Source organism: Camelus dromedarius, chromosome 23 (genome assembly GCF_036321535.1).
Source record: "Camelus dromedarius isolate mCamDro1 chromosome 23, mCamDro1.pat, whole genome shotgun sequence".
Taxonomy (NCBI): domain Eukaryota; kingdom Metazoa; phylum Chordata; class Mammalia; order Artiodactyla; family Camelidae; genus Camelus; species Camelus dromedarius.
The window spans coordinates 9,073,608-9,091,541 of NC_087458.1; the positions used below are offsets into that span (position 1 = coordinate 9,073,608).

At 39.7% G+C, this 17,934-nt stretch overlaps 1 protein-coding gene across 1 annotated transcript; it reads left to right on the forward strand.

The window, feature by feature from the left end:
- The first annotated feature begins 11,577 nt into the window (after positions 1-11,577).
- LOC105086513 (T-cell surface glycoprotein CD1c) lies at positions 11,578-15,347 on the forward strand. The gene is made up of 6 exons (XM_064477641.1): positions 11,578-11,687; positions 11,949-12,239; positions 12,922-13,200; positions 13,409-13,687; positions 14,033-14,123; positions 14,273-15,347. The coding sequence occupies exons 1-6, from the start codon at positions 11,630-11,632 to the stop codon at positions 14,292-14,294; spliced, it is 1,020 nt and encodes a 339-aa protein (XP_064333711.1). The 5' UTR covers positions 11,578-11,629; the 3' UTR covers positions 14,295-15,347.
- The last annotated feature ends 2,587 nt before the right edge of the window (positions 15,348-17,934 follow it).

Sequence of the window (17,934 nt, forward strand, 5' to 3'; positions counted from 1 at the left end):
TCAGAGCACTATCCAAGAAAGTGTATTAGAATTCTCCTCAGTTGGCAAATACTGCAGCAGATTAAGTCAACATTATGGCAGGACATTTATGCAGATGACTAACATTAGCAACAAATAATTTAACACAATATTTAGGAGATGAAATGCAAAACAAAGCCCTTAAGGCTATAATAGATGTGATGAGTCAAATAATTTTAAATAGGCTAAGAAATGCTAAATATTTTCCACTGAAGTTTGATGATGTAGCTTCAGATATGAACCCAGTGAAATAGATAATTATTAGGTTTGTGTATTTCTAAGTGCCTATATTTCCACATAAAACATTTTTTTTGTGTGTGCTGAAGAGTTTTCCCAGCATGTAAAATGACTGGAAAATAATTATACAAATCGTTCATATACAAGTTACAAAAGCTGAATATAGACAAAATGATTTAAAGAGTCAGACACAGGGAAATATATACAAGATCTTGTGGTAGCTCACAGCGAAGAAGAATGTCACAATGAATATATGTATGTTCACGTATAACTGAAAAATTTTGCTCTACACTGGAAATTGACAACGTTGTAAACTGACTATAACTCAATAAAAAATGTTAATAAATAAATAAAGAGTCAGACCTATGACAGTGCCAACATGCATGGAAAATATAGCATCTGAAAATCAACCAGCATCAACAGCATCTGAGCATCTTAGAAAAACTATGGAAGTATTCTATGTTCTTTTACCTGTGCACATTCTTTTTAACATTTTGGTAGGATAAAAGTCTATCGTCAGCTGGGGAGGGTATAGCTCAGTGGTCGAGAGAATGCTTAGCATGCACAAAGTCCTGAGTTCAATCTCCAGTATCTCTGTTAAAAATAAATAAATAAATAAACAAATATAGATAAATAAACCTAATTACTTTCCCCCCAAAATTAAAAGAATAAAAAAAAATTTAAAGTCTATCTTTAAATAGTCTTTTAAAATATCATACAAAAATAATACTATTGCTTTTCAGTCTCAACCAAAGATTAGAGTGTATTGAAAATATAAATGAATATAAAATTGAAGCCATTGTTGAATATATGATAAAGAAGTTGAATTAATACTATCATGGGATTAGGAATGCAGTTTGTGGAAATCAGCAATACTTCTTTAGAAATTTTGAAGATATTAATAAAGTTATGGATTCTAGAAAACAAGCCAAATTTACACTTCCAAAGGTATCCTTTAAATTATGGGTTTAGCACGAGTTTGGCATGATATTTTAGTAAAATTAATACCATACACAGAATGATATTAGAATCCTAATTCAGCATACTTAAGGAATTACAATTAATTCCTTGCAAGCTTCAGAAGATTTAGTCTTTAAAGACAAATGAAGTGATGATGTCAATAATAACCTATCATTGATGCTAATAAGTTATAGTTTAAAAAAATTTTAACTCCAAACCTTATAATATAAAGTCAGTCTTTGCATGATGGTGTGGGACTATAAAAATTGAGCATGCAAGCTGAAATCAAGCAAAAAGACTTTAATAATTAATGGAAAAATTCTGATGACTCTGTTACCTTTAAAATTTTTGTCAAAACATTCAAATCCCTCTTACTGTCAGTTATAAGTATATAGGAAAATAAAAAATAATAAAACTAATATTAATTTAGCACAATACCCTTAAAACACAATAGAAACATCCAGAATTGAAGTGTCTTAATTCTTTGTAAAAATTTACCAGGAGTGGTTTGAGCTGTGCTTGCCTCATTCTCACCATGTAACTTACAGACATGGAGTATGTTTTCCATGCCTTGGTGAATTGTTGTAATCCTTTCTATTTGGATCAAGTTCCAATGTTTTACACTTTGAGTTTTCAATGTTGAGGAATATCTCTGAGAGTTCCTTAAGTGTGAAGTTTTCTACAGGTGTCATTTGATCTGCAACACCTTCATCTTTTTTGTCACGATCACTCTCCTCATTTATGTTTCTAAGTTGCCTTCACCAAGTTCCTGTAGGTTCATATCTATAATTCCTCAACCAGTGGCAGTGTCAGCATTGCCCAGGTCAGCTATTTCTTCCATGACTTCATTTACATTCCATCCAAATCTCACTTCCAGCATTTTCATTTTCATCTTGGTTGGTCAATTCCCTCTATCTGTTATTATTTATGTAAAATGTCACATGGATTTATTATTGAAATACAAGGAGACAACACAGGTACACACTTTGCTATCTGTGCATGGAACAGAATAACAGTCACAGACAAACTTTGAAAAACGTGTTGTGATGGTCAATGACGTCATTGATTACCGACTGCATGTTTGTTCGTTCCATGGTGATTCATAGAATGAAGAGCTAATAGTGAAAGTCGAACTTTATTTAATTACTAACATTTAATATAATGTGGCAACTGAAATTTGAGCCATGTTTTGGGGGGATTGGTGTCATTTAAGTAAACCATGGTAACTGAAATTTGTGTATATTGAAATTGTGTAAAACAGGGAGTGCTGATAGTAGAAAAAAGAAGATTGCACTGGTTGTGAATCCTTAGAAATTAGGTTTTTTGTTTGCGTCTTCCAAGTGACCAGGTTGGAACATTTTTTTTTTTTTTTTTTAGTTGTGAGCTACTTAACATTTAAAAGACACAACAGAAATGACAATAAATTTCAATTTTTAAAAAGCTGAAAAAATACCAGAAATAGCACATCATACAGAAACATGAGATAATTCTGAAATAACTGCATGACATAACTCTAAAATACTTTCCTCTGTGTGTTTAGCTGCATGCATTTTGATTGCCTTTTCATATGACACTCATTTTGTAACATGTTCTCCAGAGAACATGAGACACTAATCCAGTCTGGCTCCAGCATAAATTGATCAGATTTGGTTTTCTTTTTAATTGATTATTTAGGGAAACTTCTTTTAGCTTCACAATTTTTTTGCTATTAATCTAACATTAAAAAAATACTTAGGATTTATTTTTCATTAATTTTCAAAGTAATAACCAGCTCATTGTTGAAAATATAAAAGTTTAGGGAATTTTTTTTCATTAAAAATGTGTTTTTTAATTGAAGTATATAGTAGATTTATAATTTTGTGTTAATTTCTGGTGTTCAGCATAGTGATTCGTTTATACATATATACATATATTCCTTTTCATATTCTTTTTCATTGCAGGCTATTACATGGTATTGAACATAGTTCCTTGTCCTATACAGTAGGACTTTCTTGTTTATCTATTTTATGTGTGGTAGTTAGTATCTACAAATCCCGAACTCCTAATTTATACTTCCCTACCCCCTTCACCCCCGATAACCATAAGTTTGTTTTCTATGTCTGTGAGTTTGTCTCTGTTTTGTAAATACATTCATTTGTGTTGTTTTTTAGATTTTACATATAAGTGATATCATATGGTATTTTTCTTCCTCTTTCTGACTTACTTCACTTAGTATGACAATCTCCAGGTCCATCCATGTTGCTGCAAATGGCATTATTTTATTCTTTTTATGGCTGAGTATTATTCCATTGTATGTGTATATATATACATACACACACATACACACATATACATATACACACGTATACATATACATATGTATACACATACATATATATACACACTATATATATATATATATATATATATATGCCACAATTTCTTTATTCAGTCATCCATCAATGGACATTTAGGTTGCTTCCATGTCTCAGCTATTGTAAAGTGTTGCTATGAACATTGGGGTGCATGTATCTTTTTTGAATCAGAGTTGCCTCCAGATATACGCCCAGGAGTGGGACTGCTGGATCATATGGTAGGTCTCTTTCCAGTTTTTGAAGGAATCTTCATACTGTTTCCCATAATGGCTGCACCAAACGACATTCCCAAACTTTTTATTTGTTCTGTTTTGTTTTAAGATTATTTTTAGAGCAATTTTTAGGTTTACAATAAAATTGAGAGAAAAACATACAGATTTCCTATATACCCCTGCCCCCACACAGTCATAGCCTCCCCATTATCAACATCACTTACCATAGTAGCACATTCTTACCAAGGATAAATCTACACTGACACATCATAATAACCCAAAGTCCATAGTTACCCTAGGGTTCACTCTTGGTGGTGTACATTCTATAGGTTTGGACAAATGTATCCTTCATTTAATATCATGAAGAATATTTTCAAAGTTGTAAAATTCCTCTGTGCTGTGCCTACTCATCCCTCCCTGCCCCGAACCACTTTTTAAATACTAACTTATTAGTTTGGGCATTCCAAAGTAAATTAATATTTTTCACTGTTAAATTCACGTGATTAAGATTTCTCTAAGAAAAATTTTAAAAGTTTCTGGCCAGAGCGTAAGGCAGCCACAGGACTACTTGTTACCTCCCTGTTTAGTAGAATGAATTTTTTTCCAGTCCAGTTTCACTGATGGTGTAACATAAAGTCTCATATCCAACTTGTATCTTTTTTGGGGGGTCTCAAGGCTTTACCTCCTCACCTATGTGGCTACTGTAGCCAAAGGCCTTGGGAACCAGCTCCTGGCAATGCCCTGGGAAGCCCAAGTGTCAGCTTCCACTTCCCACTCTAGTTTTCAATGTCTCATTTGATTTGCTCCTTGAAGATTTCCTTATCATCTTGTGAAGTCAGTGTATGCATGTATAAATAATTTTTAAAACTATGGTTTATCCAGTATATCCACATGTTTTGTAGTAGTTTTTTGTTGTTGCTGTTGTTCATTTCCTGGTTTATGTCTTACAGAAAAATGCATCTTGCATGTCAGTCATATATTTAAGCGCAGAAATTGAAGGGTCAGTGATAAGGAAAAGCTTTAGATTTTAAAATTTAGCCAAGGTAGTGAGCAGTGGTTAGAATGAATGGACAGAGAGATTAGGAAAGAGGGGTGATCAGAGAGGTGACCCTGGGGACTTGCGTTAAGGGTAAACAGAGAACAATATGGAGCCATAGGAAAGTAAGAAATGAGGTCCAGGAGGCAGAGAAAGGAGAGACTACGTAAATAAAAATGAATGTAAGCACAGACCAAGTCAAAGAATGTTAAAATTGAAGCAGAAGTAGAGAAATATCAAGTTCTTTCCATCCAGTCACTTTATGGTGGGGGAAACTGAGACCTAGTACAGTAATCAGTGCATTCCAGTAGGGGGCTTATCCTAGATCCCAGCGTGGAACCCTGTCCACTGTGGTAGATGGGAGAGGAAGGAGGACACACAATAGAGACAGGGACTGCTTTTGGAAACCAGGAAGGGAGGAGAATCACTTGAAGCAGTGCCAATAGGGAAATGAAAGTCCCAGTAAAAGCCTTGTAGTTGTGGAAGGCAGTAGGGTTTCTCAAGTAGGGAAGTGGGCAGAGGGTGAGGTTTCTGGAGTACTGAGAACAGGGAGGAAAAATCGCCCATGGTGGTGAACTAGGGGGAGTGCCAAGTACGAGCCCAGGCAAAAGTGAGCATGAGGACACCTGTGGCTTGAGCACCAGTGGGGCAAGAAGAGGGAGTCTGGGGAAGGCCGGTGACAGAGGAAGAGTGCTGAGATCCCCAAAGGATAGCCAGGACCCTCCAGTCAGGCTGGGTTCTAATCAGAGGATGTCCTACCCATCTCAGATTATTCTCTGGGGATTGTGTGTGTGTAGAGGGCCTCTGTAACCACCTCCTCCTCTCCTGGTGCATTTCATACAGATTTCAGATTCTCGGCTCTATGTTCATGAGTGTTCACTGGTACAAGTAGTCTGTCAGTCTCCCTTCTCACAGAACACACTCCTTCCACCTCCACTACCCTTTTTGCTGAGGAATGATATATAGGAGCCTTTTTGTATAAAATTGACATGCTTAGGAGTTTCATGAAAGTAATTGTAATATTTTAAGCATGAGCTTAACGTCATCAGGCTTGCATTTTCTGTAGCAACTCTGAATCAGAGTGCTGAATAGACACAGAGAGGGTTTGGATTACGTGGTGCAGGTAAGGAATTGTTGCAATGACCTGGGTCACACTTGATGAAAGCACAACTAAATAGCAATGAGTTAGAGAGGAAGAAAGAGGTGGATTTTACAAATTGTGGAGAGAAGAGTCATGGTGACTGTGAGGAATAAAGGGGATGTAAGTTTGCGGAGTGCAGGTTTCTAGGTTTCCATTTGGACAGTTGGATGGGTACTGCCGTGTCACGGAATGGGACTGTCACCTATGTTTCTGGTTTCCCTGAAAGAGAATTTCCCCTAAATATTTTTTGTTTCTTTTTTCATTCCTTTTTTTTTTTTTTTCTCCATGAGAATAGAGTGAATTGCATCATTAGTCAGCCCAGGACAGAAAGTGGGTATAGAATATGTCCTAACACCCTCTTCCTGCCCTTTGCCTCTGAAGCCAAGTTGCCCTCAGAAGTGTCAGTTCTGCTTTCGTCTTCCATGCCCTGACTCGACCAAGAACAGGCCCTCAGGTGGGGGTGCTCTGAGGTTTTTCAGCATCGTTTGGGCTAGGTGAGTGTGTTAGGCCGCCTGGGCTGCATAGCAAAACACCACAGCCCGGTTGGCTTAAACCACAGACACATTTTCTCACAGTTCTTGAGACTAGAGGTCCCAAGACAGTTTGGTTTCTGGTGAGTCTCTCTTCCTGTCTTGCTTGCAGACGGCCACCTTCTTTACGTGTCTTCAAATGACCTTTCCTCAGTGCACATGGAGAGGCGGGCATGGGGGCTAGAGAGAGAGAGAGGAGGCAGAAGAGAGAGAGTGTGCTCTGGGGTCTCTTCTTATAAGGCTCCCTCTTAGGACATCATTTAACCTTAATTATTAGAGGCACTGTCTCCAAATACAACCACCCTGAGGATTACGACTTCAACACATGAATGGGGGCCACAAATAGCCAGTTTATAACAGTGAGTAAGTCAGTCCACTTCATTTGATTTTCTTTCTTTTTTTTTTTTTAACATTTTTTATTGATTTATAATCATTTTACAATGTTGTGTCAAATTCCACTGTAGCACACAATTTTTCAGTTAAACATGAACATGCATATATATTCATTGTCACATTTTTTTCTCTGTGAGCTACCATAAGGTCTTGTATATATTTCCCTGTGCTATACAGTCTAATCTTGTTTATCTATTCTACAATTTTGAAATCCCAGTCTATCCCTTCCCACCCCCCGCCCTCTTGGTAACCACAAATTTGTATTCTATGTTTATGATTCTATTTATGTTTTGTATTTATGCTTTGTTTTTTTTTTTTGATTCCACATATGAGAGATCTCATATGGCATTTTTCTTTCTCTTTCTGGCTTATTTCACTTAGAATGACATTCTCCAGGAGCATCCATGTTGTTGCAAATGGCATTATGTTGTCTGTTTTTATGGCTGAGTAGTATTCCATTGTATAAATATACCACATCTTCTTTATCCAGTCATCCATTGATGGACATTTAGGCTGTCTCCATGTCTTGGCTATTGTAAATAGTGCTGCTATGAACATTGGGGTGCAGGTGTCATCCTGAAGTAGGGTTCCTTCTGGATATATGCCCAGGAGCGGGATTCCTGGGTCATACGGTAAGTCTATTCCTAGTCTTTTGAGGAATTTCCATACTGTTTTCCACAGTGGCTGTACCAAACTGCACTCGCACCGGCAGTGTAGGAGGGTTCCCCTTTCTCCACAGCCTCTCCAACACTTGTCATTTGTGGATTTTTGAATGATGGCCATTCTGACTGGTGTGAGGTGATACCTCATTGTAGTTTTGATTTGCATTTCTCTGATAATTAGTGATATTGAGCATTTTTTCATGTGCCTATTGATCATTTGTATTTCTTCCTTGGAGAATTGCTTGTTTAGGTCTTTGGCCCATTTTTGGATTGGATTGTTTGGTTATTTCTTATTAAGTCATATGAGCTGCTTATATATTCTGGAGATCAAGCCTTTGTCAGTTTCATTTGCAAAAATTTTCTCCCATTCTGTAGGTTGTCTTTTTGTTTTACTTATGGTTTCCTTTGCTGTGCAGAAGCTTGTAAGTTTCATTAGGTCCCATTTGTTTATTCTTGCTTTTATTTCTATTGCTTGAGTAGACAGTTCTAGGAGAACATTTTTGAGATGTATGTCAGATAATGTTTTGCCTATATTTTCTTCAAGGAGGTTTATTGTATCTTGTCTTACGTTTAAGTCTTTGATCCATTTTGAGTTGATTTTTGTGTATGGTGAATGGGTGTGTTCTAGCTTCATTGATTTACATGCTGCTGTCCAGTTTTCCCAACACCATTTGCTGAAGAAACTGTCTTTATTCCATTGTATATTCTTGTCTCCTTTGTCGAAGATTAGTTGACTAAAAGTTTGTGGGTTCATTTCTGGGCTCTCTCTTCTGTTCCATTGGTCTATATGTCTGTTTTTGTACCAGTACCATGCTGTCTTGATGACTGTAGCTCTACAGTATTGTCTGAAGTCTGGGAGAGTTATTCCTCCAGCCTCTTTCTTTCTCTTCAGTAATGCTTTGGCAATTCTAGGTCTTTGATGGTTCCATATAAATTTTATTATAATTTGTTATAGTTCTGTGAAATATGTCCTGGGTAATTTGATAGGGATTGCATTAAATCTGTAGATTGCCGTGGGCAGTGCGACCATTTTAACAATATTGATTCTTCCAATCCAAGAGCATGGGATATCTTCCCATTTTTTAAAGTCTTCTTTAATTTCCTTCATCAATAGACGGCTTCACTGGGGAATTCTACCAAACATACAAAGAAGAACTCATACCAGTCCTTCTCAAACTCTTCCAGAAGATTGAAAAGGAGGGAATACTCCCAAACTCATTCTATGAAGCCACCATCACCCTGATGACAAAACCAGGCAAAGACACCACCAAAAAAGAGAATTATAGGCCAATATCACTGATGAACATAGATGCCAAAATCCTCAACAAAATATTAGCAAATAGAATCCAACAGCAAATAAAAAAGATTATACATCATGGGGTTCATTCCAGGGACACAAGGGTGGTTCAACATATGCAAATCAATCAATGTAATACATCACATCAACAAGAGAAAGGACAAAAACCACATGATCATCTCAATAGATGCAGAAAAAGCATTTGATGAAATTCAACACCCATTTATGATAAAAACTCTCACCAAAGTGGGTATAGAGGGATCATGTCTCAACATCATAAAAGCTATATATGACAAACCTACAGCCAGCATAGTACTCAGTGGTGAAAACTCAAAAGCTTCCCACTAAAATCTGGGACAAGACAAGGATGCCCACTATCACCATTCCTATTCAACGTAGTCTTGGAAGTCCTAGCCACAGCAATCAGGCAAGAGAGAGAAATAAAAGGGATCCAAATTGGAAAAGAAGAGGTAAAAGTGTCACTATATGCTGATGACATGTTACTATATATAGAAGACCCTAAAAGGTCCACACAAAAACTACTAGAGCTGATCGAAGAATTCAGCAAGGTAGCAGGTTACAAGATTAACGTTCAAAAATCAGTTGCATTTCTTTACACTAATGATGAATCAACAGAAAAAGAAAGTAAAGTAACAATCCCCTTTAAAATAGCACCCAAAGTAATAAAATACCTAGGAATAAATCTAACCAAGGAGGTGAAAGAATTATACACGGAACACTTCATCTGATTTTCAATCAGCAACATTATTTGGATTACATACTTCTCCAGAAGCTTTTTGATAAGTTGTCAATGTGATCCATATATCAAATGCTTTATATCTTTATCTTATTTGGATCTGAACTCAGGAGGGGGAAAGCATGCTAATTACTGGGTTCTATAATATTAACCAGTGTAGCTAGATTGTGTTGCAGTTAAATGAACTGGAGGGTCTTAGATGCTAAACACAACAAAGTATATTTCTCAACAGGCAAACTCCGGGTAAGCCAGGGAGCTCCTCTGTGTCTTGTAGCTCTTCCATGTGGAACAGATGACCTCCAGGCTGGCACTGCAAGGCAGAATGATCAGATGCAATAGTTTACATGGTCAAGCCTGGAGGTGGCTTACATCTCCAGCACAACACATTCCATCGTTCAGAACTCGGTCACGTGGCCCCACCGCAATTACAAAAGAGTTGGAGAACTGTGTTTTTCTTCTTGGCCTATGGGGGGAAAATGTGCTGAAAATCTAGCATTATCTTCTGAAATCAGCTATATCTTCTGAAAGCCACAAACGAAGAGTTTACCATTGAGAAGAAGACTTCGTAAAGATGAGATCTGGTACTTTTGAGCAGTTTGGTTGGGGCTTAGATTATGTATAGTTCTTGGAGGAGTTTGTAGCTCATAGAAATTACCAAATATCTGTGTCCCTAATAGAAAGTGCTTTTTGTGTGTAGCTTCAAGTTTTATTAATGTTGATAAATCTGAAAGAGAAATGATGTTATAAGCGGGATTTTAGGTGCCATTCAGTAATTACTTAAAGTTATTAAAAGGGCACTATAACAATGAACATACTGCCTAGATCTTAAAACAATTTTGTATTCATGTATTCATATACATTAACCAGTCAGGATCATTGACAAATCACTAACTACTTCTTAAATGCTCTACCTAAATAAATTCAAATATTAAGGAATGCTGCTCTTTTTGGGGGACAGTGCATTTCCTAACTACCATAATCCAACACAGTTGTACAGTGCACAGAGGTTTTGCATTCAGGTTGAAAAGCATTCTGCTCTTTCAAGACTTCAAATTATGGACATTTTGGGGTTTAGGCAGTGAAAATGTTCCCTAGAGAATGTTGTTCTGAGCAGCCTTGTATCTCAGATTCTAGGCACTGAAATGGCAGTCATCACAATGAATGTTGACTCTGGCTTTGCATACATCTTCTGTTTAAAGCTCCCTGATAAGGGGGACTACATTGTCAATCTCTGTGTGTTCTCTTACCTACTAAGATACTTGGTACCAAGCGTGTGTTGAGTAATTTTTTTGGTAAGTGAACATATGTATTAAGCTCAACAGGAGAGCTTATTCTTTATGTATTTCATGGTCCTAAGCACTCTGGGACGGCTGCAATTTCATCTCTAAGCGTAATAGAGAGCTGGCTGTAGTTTATACAGTGGTGTAAGGCAATCCCAGAAGATCTGAGAAAGCACATTTTCCTGTTTATAAATGAGCCAGTGAAAATTAAGAAATAGGAAAGGTGGAGGAAGATGGAGTGAAAGGGACTACTTCGAGCACAATCAAAAGGAGAAGAGTAGAGGGGAGTGCCCGGAGGGGGAGATGTGATGGAGAATGGAGAGAATTGGGTAGAGAAACTGGAAGAACTGTGATCTGTTCATACAAGCAGGCCCTGGGGAAGCCATGTATTTTCAGGTTTTCATTTTATGGATGCAAGTCCCAGAGAGGTGATGTGATCTTTTGATGTCACGTACAACTTTGTCCAAGGCAGTTGAGGAGAGAGAGTAGACAGGATGAAGGCCCTTGATGAGGGGAGTAGCTGGAATCCAGCTAGAAGCTAACCTCAAGTCAGAGCTGAAGGGGAAATGAGAGATTGAGTAGGAGGCCCAAGGTTGAGGGAAGCAGCAGACTTCTTCTGTTGTAGTCAGTGGTTGGTTATTGGTGGGGAGGATTGCTGGTTGACAGAAGAAGGAAGTCAAATAGAGACACTGAGGGGTAGGTTTGCTGAGAACAGAAGGAAAGAAAGGAAGGAAGAAACATCTGTAAATGACATGCTGTTTCTACATCTTGTATTACTAGCTGCTCTCTCAGGTGGTGGCAGTGCAGACGGTAAGAACATCTGTCAGCTGCCCAGTCGAGTGGATGTGGGTAGAGTGTGGTGGGCTTTCCCAAGATGGGTCTGGATTCTAAGGGTACCAGAGTGCTTACAATCTGAGCATTCCTGTCTCCAGGTCCAGGTTACTCTTCTGAAGGATGACGGTAGAGCATAGAGCCCTGGGTCAGGAAAATTTCATCTTTAAGGCATTCTCTCTGCTAACTGGTTCACTTCCCATCTTCTCTCCTTTCTGCTTATCCCATTTTTCCTTGAAGTACCTGACCATCTACGATCCACAGCAGTCCAGGAATACACCTCATTCTATATCATCCAGATCTCAACCTTTGCCAACCAGTCCTGGGCACGGAATCAGGGCTCTGGTTGGCTGGATGAGTTGCAGACTCATGGCTGGGAGAGTGAAGCAGGCAAAATAATTTTCCTGCGCCCATGGTCTAAGGGCAACTTCAGCAATGAGGAGTTGACACATCTGAGCCTGCTATTCCATGTCTATCTGATTGGATTAACTCAGGAGATTCAAGACTATGCCAGTCAACTGCAGTTTGAATGTAAGTTTAATTCATTCAGTTAAGGGTTTCTTCAGAAATTTCTTCTATTTCTGGAAAACATTCCCACACTTTTTGGGACCATTTCCATTTTTTCTACCCCACCATAAAGCTCTTTATGCGTACATATCTTGGGGGTTATTCTGGATGTTGACTTAAGATTTCCCACACTCTTGCTCCTTCTGGACTTCTTTTTTCTTGTGCTTTTTTTTTTTTTAAATCTTTCCCCAGTGGTCTCCCTTCTATGGCCTAAAACCTAGAGGCACACGATTGTCCCACTCTGTGTTTGAGCCCCTTAAAATACGATCTCTTCTTCTATTCAGTTTTTTCAAGCCTATACCCAGAGTCCAACAACCACTGTGACCATTGCACGCACCCGGGAATGTTGTGTTCTTACCCCTCTCACACGAGCTCCTCTTCCCCCTCCCCTGACCTGTACCACGTACTTCACCTTCCACCTTCCCCTAACTTCTTCACGTGAAAAAGCCTGCATTCTTGGCATGCATCCCTGCTCCCCTTTCCCCATTCCACCAATGCTTCTCTTCCTTGTCCCTGATCTTTGGCTCACCTTCACACCCTTATAAAATCTTCTCATTGCTCCATTTTTAACATAAAGCCCCAGGTTCTTATATTGTTTCTCTCATTTCTTCACTAATCTGTCTTTCTGCTTCCTCTCTTTCCCCAGACCCCTTTGAGTTTCAGATGAGAGCTGGCTGTGAGCTGCGTTCTAGGGACACCATAGAAGGCTTCTTCCAGGTAGCCTTTCAAGGATCAGATTTCCTGAGTTTCCAAAACATGTCATGGGTGCCGGCTCCAGAGACCGAGGGAAGGGCCCAGAGAGCCTGTAATCTACTCAATCAGTATGAAGGCATCAAGGAAACGATGCATAAGCTCATAGGAAACACCTGCCCCCAATTTCTCTTGGGTCTCCTCGATGCAGGGAAGATGTATCTCCAGAGACAAGGTTAGTTCGGCCTCTTATAAGATTTCCTTATGTCTTGTCTCTGTCCACCATCCCTTCCAAAATTAGGACAAGGAAGAGTTTAAAAAGGAGAGGGGTTGGTGGGCAAAAGGGTCCTAGAGGAAGACAGTATGTGCCTATTAATGTGGGTAATTTGTCCCTAAGCTGCCTGTTGGAGTCCTCATCTGAATACCCTTCATGCCTTCTGCAGTGAAACCAGAGGCCTGGCTGTCCAGTAGCCCCATCCTTGGGTCTGATCAGCTGGTGCTGGCTTGTCACGTCTCTGGCTACTACCCAAAGCCTATCTGGGTGATGTGGATGCGCGGTGAGCAGGAGCAGTCAGACACTCAGCAAGGCGACATCCTGCCCAGTGTTGACGGGACCTGGTACGTTCGCGCGATCCTGCACGTGGCGGCCGAGGAGGCAGCGGGCCTGTCTTGTCGGGTGAGGCACAGCAGTCTAGGAGACCAGGACATCGTTCTCTACTGGGGTGAGTCCGACTGGATTTATAAGGGTGCAAAGGCGCCTCCTGAGCCTGGGAGGTAGGTCAGAAGAAAGTCTCATGATGCCAACGTTAAGTGAGAGAGATACTAAGAAGGAATTAACAGAGGTGTTTTCAGAAATGTAGGAACGAAACATGAGGGACACTCAGATGTAAGAGATTTGTGGGGAGACGAGGAACCCTTCCCTGAGCAGGTATGCGAACAGAGTGACTAAACAGGATGATGGTTGGGACTTGCAGGCAGCGCGTATGTCAAGGTAGGGAAATCAGTGGATGGAGGAAGGTTGGCAGTGGGTTTATTGTGACATCTGCGTGTCCCTCTAATACTCACAGGACATCACTTCCCCATGAACTTGATCCCCTTGGCAGTGATTGCTCCTCTAGTGCTTCTAATGGTCCTTGCATTATGGGTTAAAAAGCACTGGTGAGTTCTTTGTGTTTCTTCCTCTCGTCCCAATTTTTGATTTCAATATTCCATCTTAGTTCTCTTAGCTTCCATATCTTGATCACTCCCTCTTATCCTCAGGCACCGCTTCCAACTTAGAGTTTCTCCCCATTTCTTTCATTTCACAGCTCCTATCAAAGCATCCCATGAGAGTCCTCACCACGCCACCCTGATTGGAGTGAGAATCCCGCAGCCCAGGAACCTAGGACACCATAGTGATGTCATCCTTTCTCTTCTGCATTTAATTTTTTTTCTGTTTCTGCTTTATAATCATTTGTTAATATAAACTAATTTAATTTCTGTAACTCTCTGTGGAATACCTTCCTTGTGATCTCCATTTATTCAATAGAACTCACCCTTCAAAGCCCACTTCTGATGTCACATTCTCCAGAGGACTTCCCTTGTCCGGAGCGGGAAGCAGTCTCTCCCTGGTCTGAACCCAGACAGCACTTCAGCTGTACCCTGCTCCATGTGTACGCTACTTCTTGTACTGAATTGCAGTTTCTTGGGTCTTTCTTCCCCTTTTAGTATTTAGACTCCTTTGGGACAAGGATCATGACCAATGTAGCACTTAACTACAATGACCTGCATGTAGTCAGTGCTCGGCGAAAATCAAACCAGAACCAACCAACCATATCCAAGTTGGTTTCGCTGACATGTTGACAGGCTTTTCTCATTACCTTCATTCCTGACATCATTGTACTATTTGAAACTCTGCTGTTTCCCCTCTTGTTTAAATGTTTTTCACTTGAGTAGGAAATTCCATACTCCTTTAACTTCCTCACTTTCTCTCTAAACTCTTAAAGAAAAATGCAGTTTTGCTCCTTGCCAAATTTGTTTTCTAAATACATTTAGTCAACTGTTTCCAATGTCTTCCAAACACAAAGAGAGAAAGAGTGTGCAGACCACATGTGAAGGGATGTGTCACTGAATGGTTAAGAAAAAGGAGCCAGAAAGTGGTCCTGGAAATGAGGGTGGGATCAAGGCAAAGGATGTATGTGGAAAACAAACCCCCCAGGTACGCTTGCCTAGACGTTGATTCCTTTAAGTTTCATTCACTAATCAAGTACTATTGGTTAAGCACTGAATACAAGACAGGCGTATTCACTAACTTGTAAACTGGTCGGGGAGAAAACAATCGAGATTGTACTTACTTGCTTGAAGTTATGTTTACTTCTTCAGTCTGTCCTTTTCCTTTTTACTGGCCACAATTTTTTTCTGTTTCTTTTTTAAAATTTGAATCAACTTTACAGATGTAAAATTTATATACAATAAAATACATGTATTTTAGGTGTACGGTTCCATTCATTTTGACAAATGTGTAAACCTATGGAAGCATGATCACAATCAAGATACAGAACATTTCCATTACCCCAATATCCCTCGTACCCATTTGTATTTAAACGCATCACCAACCAGGCATCATTGCAACTACTGGTAAGCGTTATGCTAGGTACATTTAGATTTGTCTTTTCTGTAATTTTATCAAAATGGAACAAATTGTATATACTCTTTGTAGCTGGAATTTTTTTCCACCTAGCATACAGTAGTAAGTCATCCATGTTTCTTATCAGTGTATTGGTTGTCTATTCCTTTTGTTTTTGCTCAATAGAATTCCATGTATGAATATACTATATATATATAATTCTCCATCCACTCTTCAGTGACTATTGGGTTTGTTTCCAGTTTGAGGCTCTTCAAATAAACTCATTATTGTTGTTTCATCTTGACTTTCTTTTTTGTATTTTTTGTTTGTTTGTTTAGTTACCTGTCTGGACTAATTCTGTCAATTCTGGCTGTCCTGCTGTTTGTAGCCACTGACGAATCATTTTTAAATAGATCTCTTTTCTTTCCTTCTTCCCTCCCCTTCCTTCTCCCTCTTCCCTTCTCACTCTCTTTCTACTTCTACTCTATCTTTATTTCTGTCCCCCCCCTCGCCCCCAGCCTTCCCCTCCCCCTCTTTCTATTTTCCTTCTTTTTCTTTCCTGGCCTCCTAAGAGTCCCTCCTGTGTCAACATAGCTCATTAGTAGCCAGTGATTTGTCACTGGTTGTGCTTTTAACTTTAACCAGTAAAGCTTCCATCTTTTGCTAAGCGGATATGTGCACACACTTACCATTCAAGCAGTTTACAAATCTGTTCCCTGGCTTCTGCTTTTTCTCTGTGCAAGGTGTCATGTTTGGCCAGGGAGAAGTAGGTCACTGTGGTCCTCTTCCGTCTCTCCTTAGTTTGTGCGCAGCTTCCAAACCTCTGGGAATAAGTGGGAGCTTATCGAAGTCCACTGTGACTGTCTCATTTCCCAGATGTCTTTGTTAAGTTTTGGTTGGTCTCTTCTTTACCTCAAGCAGTACCGCAGCCTCAGGCAGCTGTCGTGCGGTCCTTTGATTTTTGTTGCAGTCCTTACTGTTGTCTACAGCTTGCCTGGGCATAGGGCTTCTCTGTGGAGTTTTAAGTTGGGGGTTCCCTTCTGGTGACAGCAAGACTGCTGGTCCTCAGCATACAGCATCACCAAGCCAAGGGAAGGGAGGGAGCAGCCCCATGTTAAGTAGACCCTGTGGGAGGCCATGATTGGGTTAACAAATTGTAACAGATCCCAGCTGCTTATCTCAAACAAGATGTGCTTAGTAACTGCCTTGAGGTTTTAGCAACAACCCAGGCCCTCGGCTATAAATGCTGGGCGTGCCTGCTGTTAGTCTTCTATCCCCAAAACAGCCTTGGGCTGGAATGGTAAACAAGTTACAAAAAGCTGCAGACTCAGAGGTGAGAAGGCTGGTTAGCCAATGTCGGATAAGACCCCCTGAGGGGGGCAACCTAAGACCGGCACAGCCGCCTGAGTCCTAGTTGTCAAGCAGCTGATTCTCATACCTTCTGCCCTGATAAGCTGAAAGGCTCAACACGAACATGATTCACCAAAAAGGGTCTTCTGACCTTGAGCCAAACACCAACAATAAACAAAGCCTTTGTACCCATTGTGATCCCACCCTGTCCTTCCTTAAATTCCTGCATTCCTCCTTTGACTGCACTCAGTAAATATGGGAGATTTGAGACCCTCGTGGAGTTGGCTCCCGACTCCCTCTCGCTGTCTTGACTTTTCCACAGAGTCTTGAGTAATTCATTCCATCTCGGTGGGACTTCTGCTGGGCAGAACCCACAACTGGTGACGAACCCACAGGACCCCATTGCTCTTGCTGAGGTTCTGGTAGTTCTTGAATAAGGCTTTCTCAATCTGCTTTATGCCTTTGGTCATTTTCCAGAATTCTGAAATAGCTAATATTGAAAATTTTGTCCCATATTATTGCCGATTTCTGGAGAAAGGATTTACTGAACTCCCTACTCTGGCATTCAGGATGTCCTGGGCATTTCACAACATTATAAATCAAACAAACAAGAATCTCAGTTCTGAAAAATTGAAAGCAAATGCAACAAGGAGAATAACCAGTTATCAAGTTTGTGACAAAACACAAGTAGGACTATTTCAAGAGACTTTAAAGCATAACAATTTGCTTCTCTCCAGGGGATAGACCCGAGGGTCAGAAAACAAATCGTAAATTGTTTTCAATAATCATACTGTTGATGGTAGTGATTTTATTGTTATTATAAGACTATCATGCGAATATAAGTTAGTGAGATATAATGCATAGTGGGACAGGTGAATAGTAGAGTGTATGGTTGAGTTAGGTGATACATAATTGTGCTGATTCACTAGGAGTCGGGATTCTGTGCTGGAGAAGAGGAGTTAATGTGAGATAGATGAGTAAAACTCTGTAGTTCTAAACTTGAAAGTGTAAATA

Bases quoted from the DNA above. Each gene is read 5' to 3' on its own strand.
- LOC105086513 (XM_064477641.1), top strand. From the start codon at position 11,630: ATGCTGTTTCTACATCTTGTATTACTAGCTGCTCTCTCAGGTGGTGGC. The intron at 12,240-12,921 runs GTAAGTTTAATT...CTCTTTCCCCAG, and splicing joins CAGTCAACTGCAGTTTGAAT to ACCCCTTTGAGTTTCAGATG. The intron at 13,201-13,408 runs GTTAGTTCGGCC...TGCCTTCTGCAG, and splicing joins GATGTATCTCCAGAGACAAG to TGAAACCAGAGGCCTGGCTG.